At 40.5% G+C, this 14,811-nt stretch overlaps 1 protein-coding gene across 2 annotated transcripts; it reads left to right on the forward strand.

Moving 5' to 3' along the window:
- The first annotated feature begins 47 nt into the window (after positions 1-47).
- LOC147795245 (uncharacterized) lies at positions 48-10,249 on the forward strand. 2 transcript variants are annotated; one of them, XM_087132169.1, is made up of 7 exons: positions 48-147; positions 3,214-3,378; positions 4,040-4,134; positions 4,911-5,055; positions 5,672-5,821; positions 6,301-6,441; positions 7,383-10,249. In XM_087132169.1, the coding sequence occupies exons 1-7, from the start codon at positions 111-113 to the stop codon at positions 7,466-7,468; spliced, it is 819 nt and encodes a 272-aa protein (XP_086988295.1). In that variant the 5' UTR covers positions 48-110; the 3' UTR covers positions 7,469-10,249. The 2 variants fall into 2 exon arrangements, with proteins under 2 accessions (XP_086988295.1, XP_086988294.1); XM_087132168.1 differs by lacking the exon at positions 48-147 and adding an exon at positions 685-909.
- Positions 10,250-14,811: the final 4,562 nt, after the last annotated feature.

A 14,811-nucleotide genomic window follows, 5' to 3' on the forward strand; every position in this document is an offset into this window, starting at 1 on the left:
CTAATGGCAAGCACGGACACTTTTTGAACATCAACTATACGTTCGAAAGTACACTTTTACCCACAGAACATGCTAGAAAAGAATCATTCCAGTTCCACTGACAGTCATTGATGCTGCCGCGTTTGGCTCATTGGATTGGACGTAGAGGTAGGAAACGATAGGAAAACTATCCCCATGATAAAAAAGCAACATGCAAAATAAGCTATTAGATCCGCTATGTGGAGGGCAGCTCCTTATTCGTCGTACCATGGAGGAAGGAAAACACTGTTCTCTTTCTAATTCTTAGCTATAAAACTTTTTTTTAAAATTTATCAGATGGGTGGGTCCACAAGTTTTCAAAGTGGGGGAACAATTACCGACAAATAGTTATCTTTTATCTATAAATTGGATCCTTAAATTTTACTCTATACGGATATAAATAATTTTTTGTCTGGTTCTGGCAGTTTAGAAGCGTACATTTTCATTTGAAATGGGTGTACATAAAGCTACACGAACCCCTTTATATGAATAGAATGGTCGATACGTAGTCTAGTCCAAAGGTCGAGTCTGGGGCCTCAGCTATCTGCAATAAGTTAGACGAAAAGGCTTCCCTTCCCATCCCGACCATTATAATTTGTCTACAAAAGTTATGGCTGCGGCTGCAAAGAGCACGGGTGATTATCTGGATAAGCCGCTTGGCAGCCGCAACCATAGACTTGCGTCTTATTGACTAGTGACGGTCGACAACCTGAAGAAGAGAACCTCAAAATCTTTGCCGTGCTTTTGAACTTCAGATACAACGTCCTATGGCGAGTGTCACGAGACTTGGTGTTTTGAGCAGATATATTCTCGCGCAGAAAGGCAATAACAGGGTTCTTTGTGCCGCAAACAAAATAGTACAAAATCTGTCTTCGACATCGACAGGCGCAGGTACATTTGTACATCAAGTAGGCCTACGTACTGTACGTGTACATCATGATGTACGTGTAGGCTACGCGTACATGCGGGATATGCGCTGCTCGGCTAGGCTTTGCTTAGTGCTAGGCCTATGTCTCTTTCGCAAATTTATTGTGGGCGTAGCCTCCATGTTACAACGTTGTAGTAGTGACGGTACCAGTGCATTTCACTCAACTGCTGATCAACTTTACATCGATGAAATACATTTTGCGCAAGAGCTAAGATTGCGATGACGTGGCTGAACGAAAGTAATACTAATCAATAGGCCTTGAGTTATAATAAGTACATGTATGTTACGCCCCAACTACAGCATCAGTTCCAACTACCGTTTGGACCGTCCCAACTAGAGTAATATAGTTGTGCTGGCCCAACTACAGCACAGAGGTCATATTCTTTATAAGGGGTTCATTAGCACCTTGTTCCTATAATATTAAGGAAACAAAGTCCACTTTCTCAAACTACATGTAACTAACATTTAAAACATTTTGACGTTAAGGAACCATTACTCAAGCCTGATTGGCCTAGTTTAGGTAAACTTTGGTAATAATTAAGCAAGAAAACTTCAAATTTCTAACCTGAATTTGGCAAAAGACAACCCCTCAGTCGAATCACGCCAGTTTGTTTTTTCGTCCAATTACCTGACCCAGACTACATGTACATTCGCTTATTTGTCGTTCACAGCTGTCTTTGCGGCGGTCATGTACGCTGCCGTTTTACCCCAAAATTTCCCTCAAAAACTAACAGCCCTGTTCTCTTTTCTTTCTGATATGAAAGAGAACATCACCAACAACTTGTTTAGATAAGTTATTTTGAAAAAGTAGAATTTGTTCCCTTAAAATAGGAACAGGGTGCTAACGGTAATGAATCCTGTTTATAATGTCATGTCATAAATGAAGTGCCATACATGTATTTTAGACAAATTGTGTCAAGTTTGAGATGCATAAACTTGGATAAGGTTGAGAAGTGTTCTACAGAAATTAGTCAACAATAGTTGGACGAGCCCAACTGCAGCCCTACAGTTGGGACTGTCTCAGCTACAATTGGGACAGACGCTATCCACCCTGAGCTGAAGTGCACCCCCAAGCGGGAAAAGAAAGACAGATGGTCGTAAAAGTTCGATGCAGGTTCTTGCATGCGTTCTGCATGTACGCAAAGACCATACAAGCACCATTGATCTCATTATAAACGCGCGCTTATGCAGTGAGTACTAAAAAAACACGCCCTCTTTTGTTCCGGTTGAAGCAGATAGTTGGGAGGTAATGAAGTATAAGCCATGAGGCATTAGTATCGCCTTTCTTGACATGATTTGGCAAGTCTTTTACACATTCTCAGACTATGAAACATTGCACATGTAGCAGTGGCATATCCAGCAGAGGGCAACTTCCCCCCCCCCCAATTTATTTTCTTCTTCACTTTTTTAGTACAAGAGAAAGTAATCGGTGTACATGTATTTGCATTTATTAAATACATGTACTGTACATGTATTGGCACTTAAACCCAGAGGAAAAAAAATAACAAAATAAAAGTAAGGATGTCAGGACCGTGAGTGAGAGTTTTGATATTTTTTCCACCCCGACATCACGTTGAATGAGCCCGAGGCTGCATTCGTTATGGAATTTGCCTTCTTCCCCCCCCCACAGCAAAAGCTACATGTAGATACACCACTTTAGGTTAGTGCAGCCGTAGATTCTCTATTATTTGATTACATGTATGTCTATCAGCTGATCACACGTGAGCTTCAGTATTTATCAGCTTTGCTGTCAAATTATTTTGATGAGGAAGAAATATTGCCCACGGAGACAAACAGTTAACTTGTGTGGAAAAATATGCTAATTAAGTTTTCTGTGTACCCCTTTGATTGTGTTTGTCTGTCTTTGTAGTTGCGCAGACGTTTCAGTTGAAATACACAATGTGCCCTTTGGAAGGTTCTAGTTACAGGCCTTCTCACTTGACTTGGGTGAATACTAAATTACATTGTAATTGAACATCTAAAAATAGAGTGCTGCCATTTTTGGTATTAGTGACAAGTTGAGCTTGCTTCCAGACCAGAAGCCAACCTCTGTAGCAGTCTCTTTCTCATATTATGCAAATGAGAAGTGCTCTGTTGGCATGTGGCTGTCAGACCTAGCATAGGAAAAGAAGTAGTCAGTCCAGTTATTTTGTCCAGTGTAATGAGCTGTGAAGTATCTCCAAATTGTTACCACTTCATGTCTTTTTTGGTACAACTTTCAATCAGCTTTAATGACCGCCTTTTAATCTGTCTGGTTTAATTTTCAGAAGACACTGTCATCACAGAGAAACAGGGAAATATATATTTGATTGGACTGAACCGACCAAAAAGTCGCAATTCAGTGAACCGGGAGACTGCGTTGTGTCTGCGACTTGCATTTGAAAACTTCAACAAAGATAAAGGGTTGAATGTTGCTGTCTTCTATGGAGTGGGTAAGGTGTTCAGTTGGAAAAGGGAACCATTATGTGTTGTGTATTTGTCAACTTAAGGCAGTGTTATTTTTAATAATAATCACTTATGGGTACTTCATTGCAACCATCATCAAAAGTAATTTTGCACCATTTACTGTACATGTAGAGCGTGATACACCCCGACTTTGTCAATTGCCCCAACTTTGTCTGCATCCGTGACTTACTTGGGATATGCCCAACTTTGGTCGGGAGGAACTCTTAGAGCAAAGAAACACGGGCAACCAATAGTCATCATGAAATTGTATTGGACGTGATATATTAAAGGGAAAGAGTTTCACGTCAAATGAAAAAAAAAAACAGTTTAAAAGAAGAAACGAGGAGGAAGGGAGAAAGCAAAATTAGTGGAAAGCAGTGATGTCAGTAATGCATGAAACAGCAATTCAGCCAACCCAACCACAACATAAAACTTGTAAAAACCCGTTAGTTGCAAAACTTGTAACTGTCCAGTTCTCCTCATGTTATTTCATGGAACTTTTTACGTTCACTTGTACTGGGTGATCAAAGTTGGGTACGCCACTGTTACTTAATGCGTTAACATGTCTCACTATCTTCAAGCAATTCTCATTTTAGTTTTTCAAAGAAAAACTCATGGTGTTTCTTCTCTCTTGGACTGAATTTCCAGGCGGAACATTTTGTGCCGGTTTCGACCTGAAGGAACTGTCCTCGTATGCACAGTTCAACCTGAAGGAACTCAACTTGGATGCATTTGGTCCAATGGTAATTAGCCCCCGTAGGATGTGCCTGAATTTTAAGAATTTAATACCTTCTGTACGCCAGGGAAGTACATGTACATTTAGTCAAACCCATCAGAAGTCCTGTCACTGGTCCTTTCACACTTGCACCTACAAACCCGATCACAAGTAACAGGTGAATAATTGTAAGGGAACCTTTGTCACTGTTCATTTAGTGGCCTGTGACTTGGCTCAAAACTGGATGACTTGTAACGGCTAGACTAATGGCTAGACTACGGCCCCAGTGTGCACTAAGAATGGGTTTTATGGACTTTTTAATGTGGCCATACATGTAAGTAAGGCCAGAGTATATTCTAATGGTTGTTGAGTTGACATGGAGCCAGGATGACAGGACATAACTTCCGCCATGCTTTTGGCATGCTTGGGTGTCAACAACGGGTGGTGTTATGTGAGTGTGCCCTCTATGGTCTAATATATCACAGGCGTGGGCTTGTATAGTCTTAGTCATTCCAGTCGCTGAGTAGTTGCAAGCAACTTTCAATTTTCCTTTCTGGAGTGGCAGTAAATAATCAACCAATCCAGTTGACCTCAACCAATCCAGTTGACCCCAACCAATCCAGTTGACCTCAACCAATCCATTTGACCCCACCCATTAACACATGTATCTCTCCAATACCACACTGCATTTTGCACAACTCTGTTTGGCATATTCAAGCACGCATGTCATACTTTTCTGCACTCACATCCAACATCCATCACTGCTGTGATTGGTCGATTGAATCTGGATTTGTTTGCTAACAGGGTCCTAGCAAGATGCAGATTACCAAGCCTGTGATAGCGGCCGTCAGCGGCTATGCGGTGGCAGGCGGCCTAGAGCTGGCCCTTATGTGCGACATGAGAGTCGCTGAAAAGAGCTCCACATTCGGCGTGTTCTGCCGACGATTTGGTAAATGCCTTGAATTGTAGTTTTAATTAGTCCACAGTTTGCCAGTTCATTTTTCTGTGATTGCAGTGAACTCTAACCCTGCAAAGAGTTGAGGAGACAGCTCTGTTTCAACCCTCATCATGCAGGACGGGGTTGCAGCTCTAATGCTTTTAATATCAGCCTGGACGTAAGGCTGGTTGGCTTAGCTGGTACATGCAACACATTATGGGGCAATATGAACACAAATAAGAATTTCTACACACAATTATACTCCTTGTTACACCTTGTTACATTTTTGTTACTTACACAGCAGCTCCTTCCAGATTAAATAAATATAAATTGCAACCAAGTGACGTGTTTGACTGAAAAAAAAAACGGGTTTTCAATCAACAAGGGGAAAGTGAGAAAACACTATATTTCAGTCTAAATTTTGAACTCGCTGTGTAAGCAGCAAAATGTGTGCTCCCCAGCGAGCTTCACTTTCACTCCAAGCATCAGTCAGCCTGATTTAGAATTCTGACTAGAATTGGCCAGCATAGCTGCAGCCTATAGGCATGATCTGATAGGGTATTCAATTTGGGGAAATCACCGTAAATGTATTAATTGATTTCCCATTGTCAATATTCCCCTTTGCCAGGTGTTCCCCTGATCGATGGTGGCACAGTTCGTCTCCCCAGGCTGATTGGCCTGTCCAGAGCATTAGACATGATCCTGACAGGACGGCCGGTCCGTGCAGAGGAAGCCCTCAGCTTTGGGCTGGTCAATAGAGTGGTGCCCGATGGACAGGGTGAGTATGAGAGGAGGCACCGACTATTGGCACTAGACTTCCAGTCTTTAAGGAACGATGTGGCTATACCCAAATTACAAGGCTGTGGCCAGAAGTTACAGAGGTATTAATGAGAAGTTGTAGCCAGTGCTATCCATAGGCACTCATGTTGTGTCTAGCCATAGGCATAACTTTCATACACAGCCCTTCTTTAAGGTACCATGGTTTTGTGATGAACGTTGAACTACAGAAAGAAACATTGTTTATCAGATGAACACCCTCACAAAGCTAGTTTCTTTCAGTTGCAGAGGAAATGCTTTACAAAAAGAAAAGTGATTCCGCAAACTGTGGGTCTGTGGAGACATTTTGTCGGCCAAATTACTCAGGCAGGGAAAAAGTCTATTAGTGAGTGGTTCTTCCCATCTCCAAATAAAGCCATCACTCGGCCGCAAGTTTTGTCTTGTACTTTTTGTTTTCTCTTTCCTTTTCTTGTCACATAGCCCTGGAGCATGCAATCACACTGGCCGAGCAGATCGCCAGTTTCCCCCAGGGCTGCGTGCAGGCCGACAGACTGTCTGCCTACCACAGTATGTATGACAGTAAGAGCTTCAACGATGCCCTCAAGTTTGAGTTCAACACCGGTAAGCCTGTCCCACTGGGTCTGGTGTCCAGTTTCACAGGGCTGCTAAATACTCTAGTTTGATAAAAAGCAAAAACCAGTCACAAGATATACACAATGCATGCCATTTTGGCTGATAACCTATATTTGCTAAGCAAATGATGTGCCCAGCGCTTTTCTGTGCTGGACGTCTTCAAAACTGGTTCAGTGTGATGTCGGGTTCACAGAGCATTTAAGCCTAGCCCAGTGAAGGGAGAGTTGGACTGTATCCACATTTCAAGCTGCAGCGAAATGCCACAATACTATGCGGTGCACACTTCTTGTGACTAGCTCCTGGTATATTACATGTATGTTGTTCCGCTATTCACACAGTATTTTGTGTCTGAGTGACATCAGGTTAGTAGAGAACAAAGATCAGTAGACACCACCGCCACGTTTTCTTCTGACTGTTAAGCCCATGGTTGAGACACCACGTCGCAGGTGTACATTTTTAATAGTCATGCAACTTTTTCTTTGATCAGGAAATTACCTTGTTTATTATTATTTCTCACATGTGCTCCTACAAGTTGAGAAACGCTGCGCAAAGTTTCGTGCAAGGTTTAAGTTCTCCTTTGTCTGACTCCCTGCTTGTAGTCGTATGCATTGATGAATCCAAATTTTGTGTCAGGGGAAGCAGTGTTGGGATATTTTTTTTCCGGAAAACAACTGTCAAAATTTTTTCATTCGTAAAATTGTTCTCTATCGTGAAGAAATGTGGTATAGCACCATTTCTGAAGTCATTCCTATATAAAAACATGGCAACATTTTTCCAGGGGGGGTAACTTCCCTTCTCCTCTTCCACGGGATGCACCATTGTTTACTTATCTGTATATAGTTTTTTATCCTGAATGTATCCCAGTGAACAACTCTCTTTCTTGTCAAGCATCACTAGCTTTGTTTTATTTTTGTTTTGTTATGTTTTAGGTTCTGAGGTTCTGAGCACTGAGTCAGTGCCAGGAGCGACAAGATTTGCAGAAGGGGAGGGCAGAGGCGGGAGTTTTGAGACTTAGGAACTAACGAGATACTGCTCATGTCCATGTGCACAGATGAGCAGTGATAGAAACACGCCGCATCCTACGCAATATTATGCATTCACACGCACGCAAGGTGTAAACTTGTTCAGTATGCAAATCATTCTGTCGACGGCTTTCCACAATAATAACAGCACGTCATACAATGATCCAACTAAGGCATGATGTGATGTCTGTGATGTCAATGATTGGCCAGAACGCATGATCTTAGTAGGGTATCTTTGAAAAGTCACTTAGGTTTTTAAGCCCAGTGGTTTATCACCAGTTTGTCCTACTCTCCGAGTGAATTATCCCGCAGGAAACCATTGTGGTAAATATTTTTCACCATGCAGAATTCTATTACCGCTTGTCTGTGTGTTAATTACTTTTGTAAAGTTTATTTTGTTTTCAAACAGTATCCTGAATGGTGTGCATAGGACTATGATTTCAGATGTTCTTTTATCTTCAGATATAAACAAGAAAGACTCATTAAGAAATCTGGGAATAGTATTTAAAAGAATTATATGTTTGTTTGCCGTTGTTTTGCATGAGCTTCAAATTCTAGCAAATAATGCAACTGTTAGTGATGCTATTACTTTTATATTCATTGTGCAAATCTTGACAAACTGGATTGTTACAGTTCTGTTTGAACTAACCGGATGTATATTTTTGTAACACTGTTATGTATCATAAATTTTGTCAATGTTCTTTACTGTTTAATGGATATCTTTAAACAAAGATTTTTCTTATGCCACTTCTACGATGATTGAATCATTCAAATCGAACCCACCAGTATGTCAAAAATAGAACACCTCAATGGCTAAAGCTGGTTCCCAAACCAAAAGACTCCGATTATTGTGGGAGAATCTTTTGGTCTGTTCCCAAACATTTCTGAAACTGGCTGAAATATTCAAACTCATTTCATTGATTTTTTCAGTATGACTGTCATCAGTATCCATGAACACTGCATGTATAACCTGCCTGTCTTTGCAGGTTCCCTGCATGCATCAAAATTTATTAAAAGTTTTCTTGGCATTCTTTTGCATGTCTTCACTTTTCCACACATTGATCATGCTGACCGTGTAATCAGATATGTACATGCTACATGATTTAGAAGTGTACTCTAGATGTGATGTCATACATGTACTCCCTTTCCATGAGCGAAAGCTACCTGCCATCAATACCATTGATACAGCAAGAAACTAGCCTGCTCAAAGTATGTGATTGAATAGCATCAGTATGATTGCGTATGATCTCTACTTCACCTTGGCATAGCCTCTTTTTTGAGGTGTGGTCTGTTACCATACCAAGAGCATGGAGTCCACGTACATTACAGCCGTAGCCACAGAAATAGATACATATACATGTATGGGTCACATTCAAGCAAGTGGGTGCGCTCATGACTGACATGCAGGGTGTGGTCCGCATTCCTATCAAGTAGAGTGCATAGTCTACAGGCGAACAAATAGGGTGCGGTCAACATCTCAGGAAACAGGTGTATCCACACCAACAGTGTACATGTAGGTTGTAGTTAAGAACCCCAACCAGAAGGTGTGTCCCAATAAGTGGGAGGATCCATCAGTTTGAGATACTTAAGGAGACCAGCCCAGTCCTTGGGTGCCGTTCGCAGCTACATTCAGACATATGGATTCGCTAATGGGTAATGGCATTAATTTAAGTTAATTCCTGAATGAGCCATTTCAGCATTGCAACAGTGCATGCCCAAATTGAATTACATCCAAGGTCACTTGCATGCATGTGTGGGATCTGCCCAATCAGTGTGGCCCTACCTGGGCTCATACACATGGTTTGTTCCCAAAACATGACCTTTCTTTTTTGAACCATCAAACTGGCTCTTTGATATTTCCTTTATAAATTTGTAAGTCTATAAAGTAAGTGAGATGGCACTGTAAACTTTTCAGTTGTTATTAAACTATATTTATTTGAACAACACAAGGTGAAAAAAGTTGAATACAAACAAGGAAATGGATCATTTACTTATTTGATGGTATTGAATTACATTTCAACAGAGTTTTATCTCAAAAACATTATTCTGAAGTTCGCAGTCCGTCTAGCAAAATAAGACATCATAGCTGAACAAAATATTTTCCAAAAAAAAGGAAAGTGTATCACCAACACAAAACACAACACATTAACTCTTTGGCCACTGAAACACATACCCTAGTTCTTTCAAAGCTGGTTCAAAATATCCCATTTTTTAAAACTCGCCAACAAACTTTGTTAATTCAAGCCAAAACATTCATAAGTTTTCTCGTGTATTTTAATATTCAACAAGCCCTTGCCCCTCGAAATGTACAACACAAGAAAAAATTCTCCCTAAGCCACTAAACTTTTGAAAATGACCTGTCACAATAAACAGTGACAAGTTTTGACATGGTAATGACCAAAATGGCCTTTCTCAATTGGTGCATGACGAATGGTCCATGTAGGCCAATGTGGGTATATTACAGTCACTACCAACTTGCCGTTACCAACACCTTTAAACCTAATTTGATAGGAATCAAGGGCCATCTTCAGAGTCTCCTTAGCCCAGTCATTTTCCTTTCGAATCATTAAAGAAAGACATCCAACTTCTTTAGACCCATAATTCTGGTTAATCACTTCATGTTTGAACAAATTAAGGCCAATAAAATAATCATACCAGCAAAATAAAGCCATGAAAAATAAACGGCAGGTTCGGATACATGTTACTGGATCCCATGACTTGAGTCTACGTTTTGTTTACATTTGAAAGAGCAAATGGTCTTCTTTCTAATATGTCACCCAATCGGCATCATGGTGAAATGTCTGAAAAATGTCAAAGGTTCCTCTTAATTTACCATACACTGTGAAAGATTTTTTTATATCTTTTGGAATGTTGCCTTGGCAAGTGGGGATTCGCTTTGTTGGGTGCGGCCACACACCAGCACGTTTCATGTCAAAACAAATGGTAGTTTTTCTGAAAATTTGCCTCAGTTCACAAAAAAAAAAAAAAAATTTTCTAACCAGCTGCAGCTCATCTCTGTCCATTTAAACAATTGCCACAGCTTAATAAGCACAACTCAGTGCTATTGGCAGTGTGTTAATTGAGCTGCTTTCGCAAAGACCAACCTCTGTATTTCAGTTGAAGCCGAGTCCAAATTGTTTACCAAGCTGTTCAGCAAAATCAAACATAAATTGATAAATTATTTGCAAACTTTTCATTACCATATACAGTACACAAATATTTGCCAATAATACTGTCGACCAATATTTCACATTTGGGTCTATTTATACATACATATAAAGACAATCCAAGAAAGATCAAGAGACATGTACCGTGATGTACATGTATGAACTTGTTTAGTACATGTAACATGTCAAATGATCTACCGGTACATGTACTTGGAGGCAGACATGATATTGCAACTTATCCACATGCAGACAGGCATGTAATGTCAACTAATCTACATGTACATTACATATATATGTCAACTAATATACATGTACATGTGTGCCAACAGACATGATATGTCGACTACATGTAGTCCACGTCCACATCCACATGTACATGTGATACATGTACGTCAACTATTAAACATCCGTACATGTGGTATCAATTAATCTACATTACCATGCACAAGTACATGTAATATGTCAACTAATCTACATGCACATGGAATATCAACTAATCTAGTCAATATATTGACATCTCAGCTGATTTGCTACCTTGAATTTTTAAAAATCTACCTTGAGGGATTAATGATGTAACAGGTAGTAAGGGTTGAATAATGGGCTTAGCTTAATCAAAGACTATTAATCTTTGGACAAAAACTCCTCCTCTTACTATGCCTCATTACCTCTTACCACAAAGAACGGATTTCTCATCCCCAATCAGTAAATTACCCTGTACTATCTTCTAAAATCACAGGTGTTTTTTCTTTTTTTTTCCACACAATTACAGTGTACATGTACCACATGTATCTCGTTGAACATCAAGGTCATTCTGTTACTAAATATAAGTTGTCATTTAAAACTCATTTGCAAGGCAATTTTGCTAAGAGCATGGACCAACCAACTCTGATCCAATCTACCGGTGTCCCTTGTTTTTACTTTGATGAGACCATGGAGCTATAGCTCCATGACGAGACTCACAACCTTCTGTCTTCTTTCATTTCCCTCTGTGTATTTTGTATGATCTTATAAAGATTGCGTCTGATCAGGGCATCTTCCAGAATGCAAGACAGCTTTGGAGGAGCCTCTGACTTGTGTTTAAAGAATGCTTTTGACATTGCTTGAAGATATTTAACCTGAAATGAAATAACTCCAGCCCTTAGAGTTGTTCAAGATTAACTTAGACATACATGCATGGCATTTACAAGTTTTATACACACATAAACAACTATATAGTAACTTATTCAGTTGTCCGAGGTCAAATTTACCAGATCATTTCATTCATATCTGATTACAGTATGTCTCATGTACACAAAAATCAAAAATTAGTAACTAACAAATTTCACATGTAATGAAAATGTACTTTACTATCCGTACTGTATAGAGTTATAAATTCACAGAACTGTACAAGAAACCAATACAATTTATTACTACAGGATTTCAAAAATAGTTTTAATTTTAATACATTAATTTTTTCCCTCTTTACTGAATGTACACTATACGTACACATTATACATACCCTGTTGGTACACACAGGCACCGTCTGTTACAATGTAAAATGTAGGTGTACAATGTATGTACATGGACTGGACGCACAATTACATGTACATTTAGTTATCAATATATTTTCTGGATATGGACAAGATGCTGGTGCAACAGTGTGCAAAAGACAGAACCTCTTTATTCCTTCTGGGGATGCAACCATTATTTGATTAATCAATGGCTTGGTTCATCACGTTACATTTTATGAGTCAATTCTTTAGGAGCCATTTTGTGAAGATTATGACTCCCTTTAACCACTTAACGTCAGATTTTCTAACCCCAAAAAGCTCCTGGGGACGGGTTTTTTAACCTGTGAATTCTTCGACCTTGCAAATGTGCTTTGACCCACCCAAGCATGACACGTTAATACGTCAACCAGGGAAATGTAAAAAGAATTCTTAATCGAATGTACACGTCCTGCATGGAGCAAATAAGGAAAGTTGTGTGTGTTTACATATCATCCAGCATCAAGTGGTTGAAGACACACACCCCCCCCAAAAAATACCAAAAACCCCAACACACTGCAGGCAAAATGTGAAATGAACACCAACACAGGCCTACACATAGATGCTGACAACAATGAAAATAACATCATGACAGTTGGCTGAGATTTTCAAGGAAAAACCTGCAAAACACAGCAAAGATATCAGCAATTTACAATACACGTACACGTAGGTAATGCCTAAGTCGTCCAACAAATTGTAGAACTCCTCCCCACAATCTAAGCAACACTTCCCATGAATATTCATCTCATGTTTGTGTCCTAAAAAATCACTTCTGCAGGTACAACATGTACATTGATCTAACATGTAAAGACCCCCATGTACTTAATTTACCTAGAGTTATAGCACACATAAGAAATCAAAGATAAATACATTTATTGGTCAAACTATAAACTGAAAGGATTGAGATCCGAACCCAAGACACTGTACTCTCCTCCCCAAAACTACAACTATTAAATGAAAATACATGCAGTTCAAGGCAACGATTGGACTATTCAGAAATCTGCTCACAACACCCGGTTCTGGCCACTGCCAAGGTTACTTATAAATCTTGCATCAAATTATGAAAAATAAACTAATACAATGTTAGGACCAAATCGCAACATGCGTATAAATTAACACTGTGAATATATTTGGAATCAGAAGTATAAATTAGTATCAAAACAACTGAGGTCAACTGTGAAGGGTAAGATTATGAGTATGTACAATCGGGCAGTTCTAAGAGGTACAATTTTTTGTGACAATTTCTCAACTGCAGGGAATGTAACAAACATGTACACATATACTCAAACTTCTTTGCCCATGTCAGAACTATGCCAAAAATATGTGAAGCCTTTGAGCCACCCCTAAAAAAAATAAAAGCAAATGAGGGAAAGGTGCATACCCAACTCATGTAAGTATGACTTTCCAAGAATGCTTCCTCTTTTAAACTGAAAAAGAGGTCAGTTATAAAGAAGAGTAATGAGCGACCTAATTCACAAAAAGATTTCACAATGAAGACATTCCAACATACAAATCTGCTGGGCAACGGACCTCAACACACACACTCACCCAATACAGGGCGCCAGTGACAGTTTATGCCATCTTGAACAAACTCGACCTCACCAATCTCGCCTCCTTGAACGTTTGCGGTATCCCAACAGTTTGAAACTGCGCATCTTACAAACTAGGAGTATCTGTCCAGTGTAAGTAAACTTTGTGATATGCAAGCACGAGTGTGACATTTCTTTCACTGCATTGAAAAAATAAATTCTAAACCCCACCTGTTCTTAAAGAAGCTTATTCAAAGACAATTCAGTCCATTTCACACGCTACATCATGTCCTCAGTTAGTAAAGTTTCAAATGAAAGAACTAAAGAAATACACAACTTCGCCATTTTGGATGTTCACAGAGCAAGAAAATTTCTTCAGACCAATGACCCGTTTTCTTCGTCAATCTCTCCATCTGCTGTCTGGCAGCTGACCTCTGAACTACACTCCTGCCTTGTCTGGGTGACTCCTGACCTTTCTGGTGCTTCTTTGGCATGGTTACATGATTCAGGATCGTCCTGTTCCTTTGTTGATTGCCTTGATTTTGTGACCCTTCTGACACCCTCCTTCGTTACTGGCACTCCCCTGAAGGGGATGATTGTGATAGCTGTTTCAATTCATACCTTTTTCTTGCGACGATTGGGCTATGACTGACGCCTCCAACATGTCCTTCCCACTGAAGCTGGCCTGACGAGAGTGTCCTGGCGTTGACAGTGCACTCTCTCCATCTGAGACACTGTCATCCAACAAGTCATTTGAGTAGCAGCTGGCTGTGTCAGACATCTCATCCAGTTATCCACCGACTCAAACGCTGCAAGGATAGCATGTGGGGTCCCGGCGGTGACAGGTCTGACTCTTGCAGGCTGAGCGGCCCGGCGCAGCATGCGCAGCTTAGGGGCACGCACGTACAGATCATCGCGGCAGATGGACTCTGGCAGGACCCCTTTCGGGGAGCCCGGCGTCTCCTGGCAATGGGCCAGTGGGATCTGTTCGAAGGGGTAGCTGTGGCGGTAAAACGCAGGCGGGCTAGTAGGTGTCTCAGGGGGGTGGGGCTGGGAAGACTCTGCTCCTACGCCCATCCCCGCCTCCGCCCAGCTTGGCAGCCTGGTAGCGTCG

Source organism: Acanthaster planci, unplaced genomic scaffold (assembly GCF_054643075.1).
Source record: "Acanthaster planci isolate LZ-2023a unplaced genomic scaffold, COTS_SCS Contig111, whole genome shotgun sequence".
Lineage (NCBI taxonomy): Eukaryota > Metazoa > Echinodermata > Asteroidea > Valvatida > Acanthasteridae > Acanthaster > Acanthaster planci.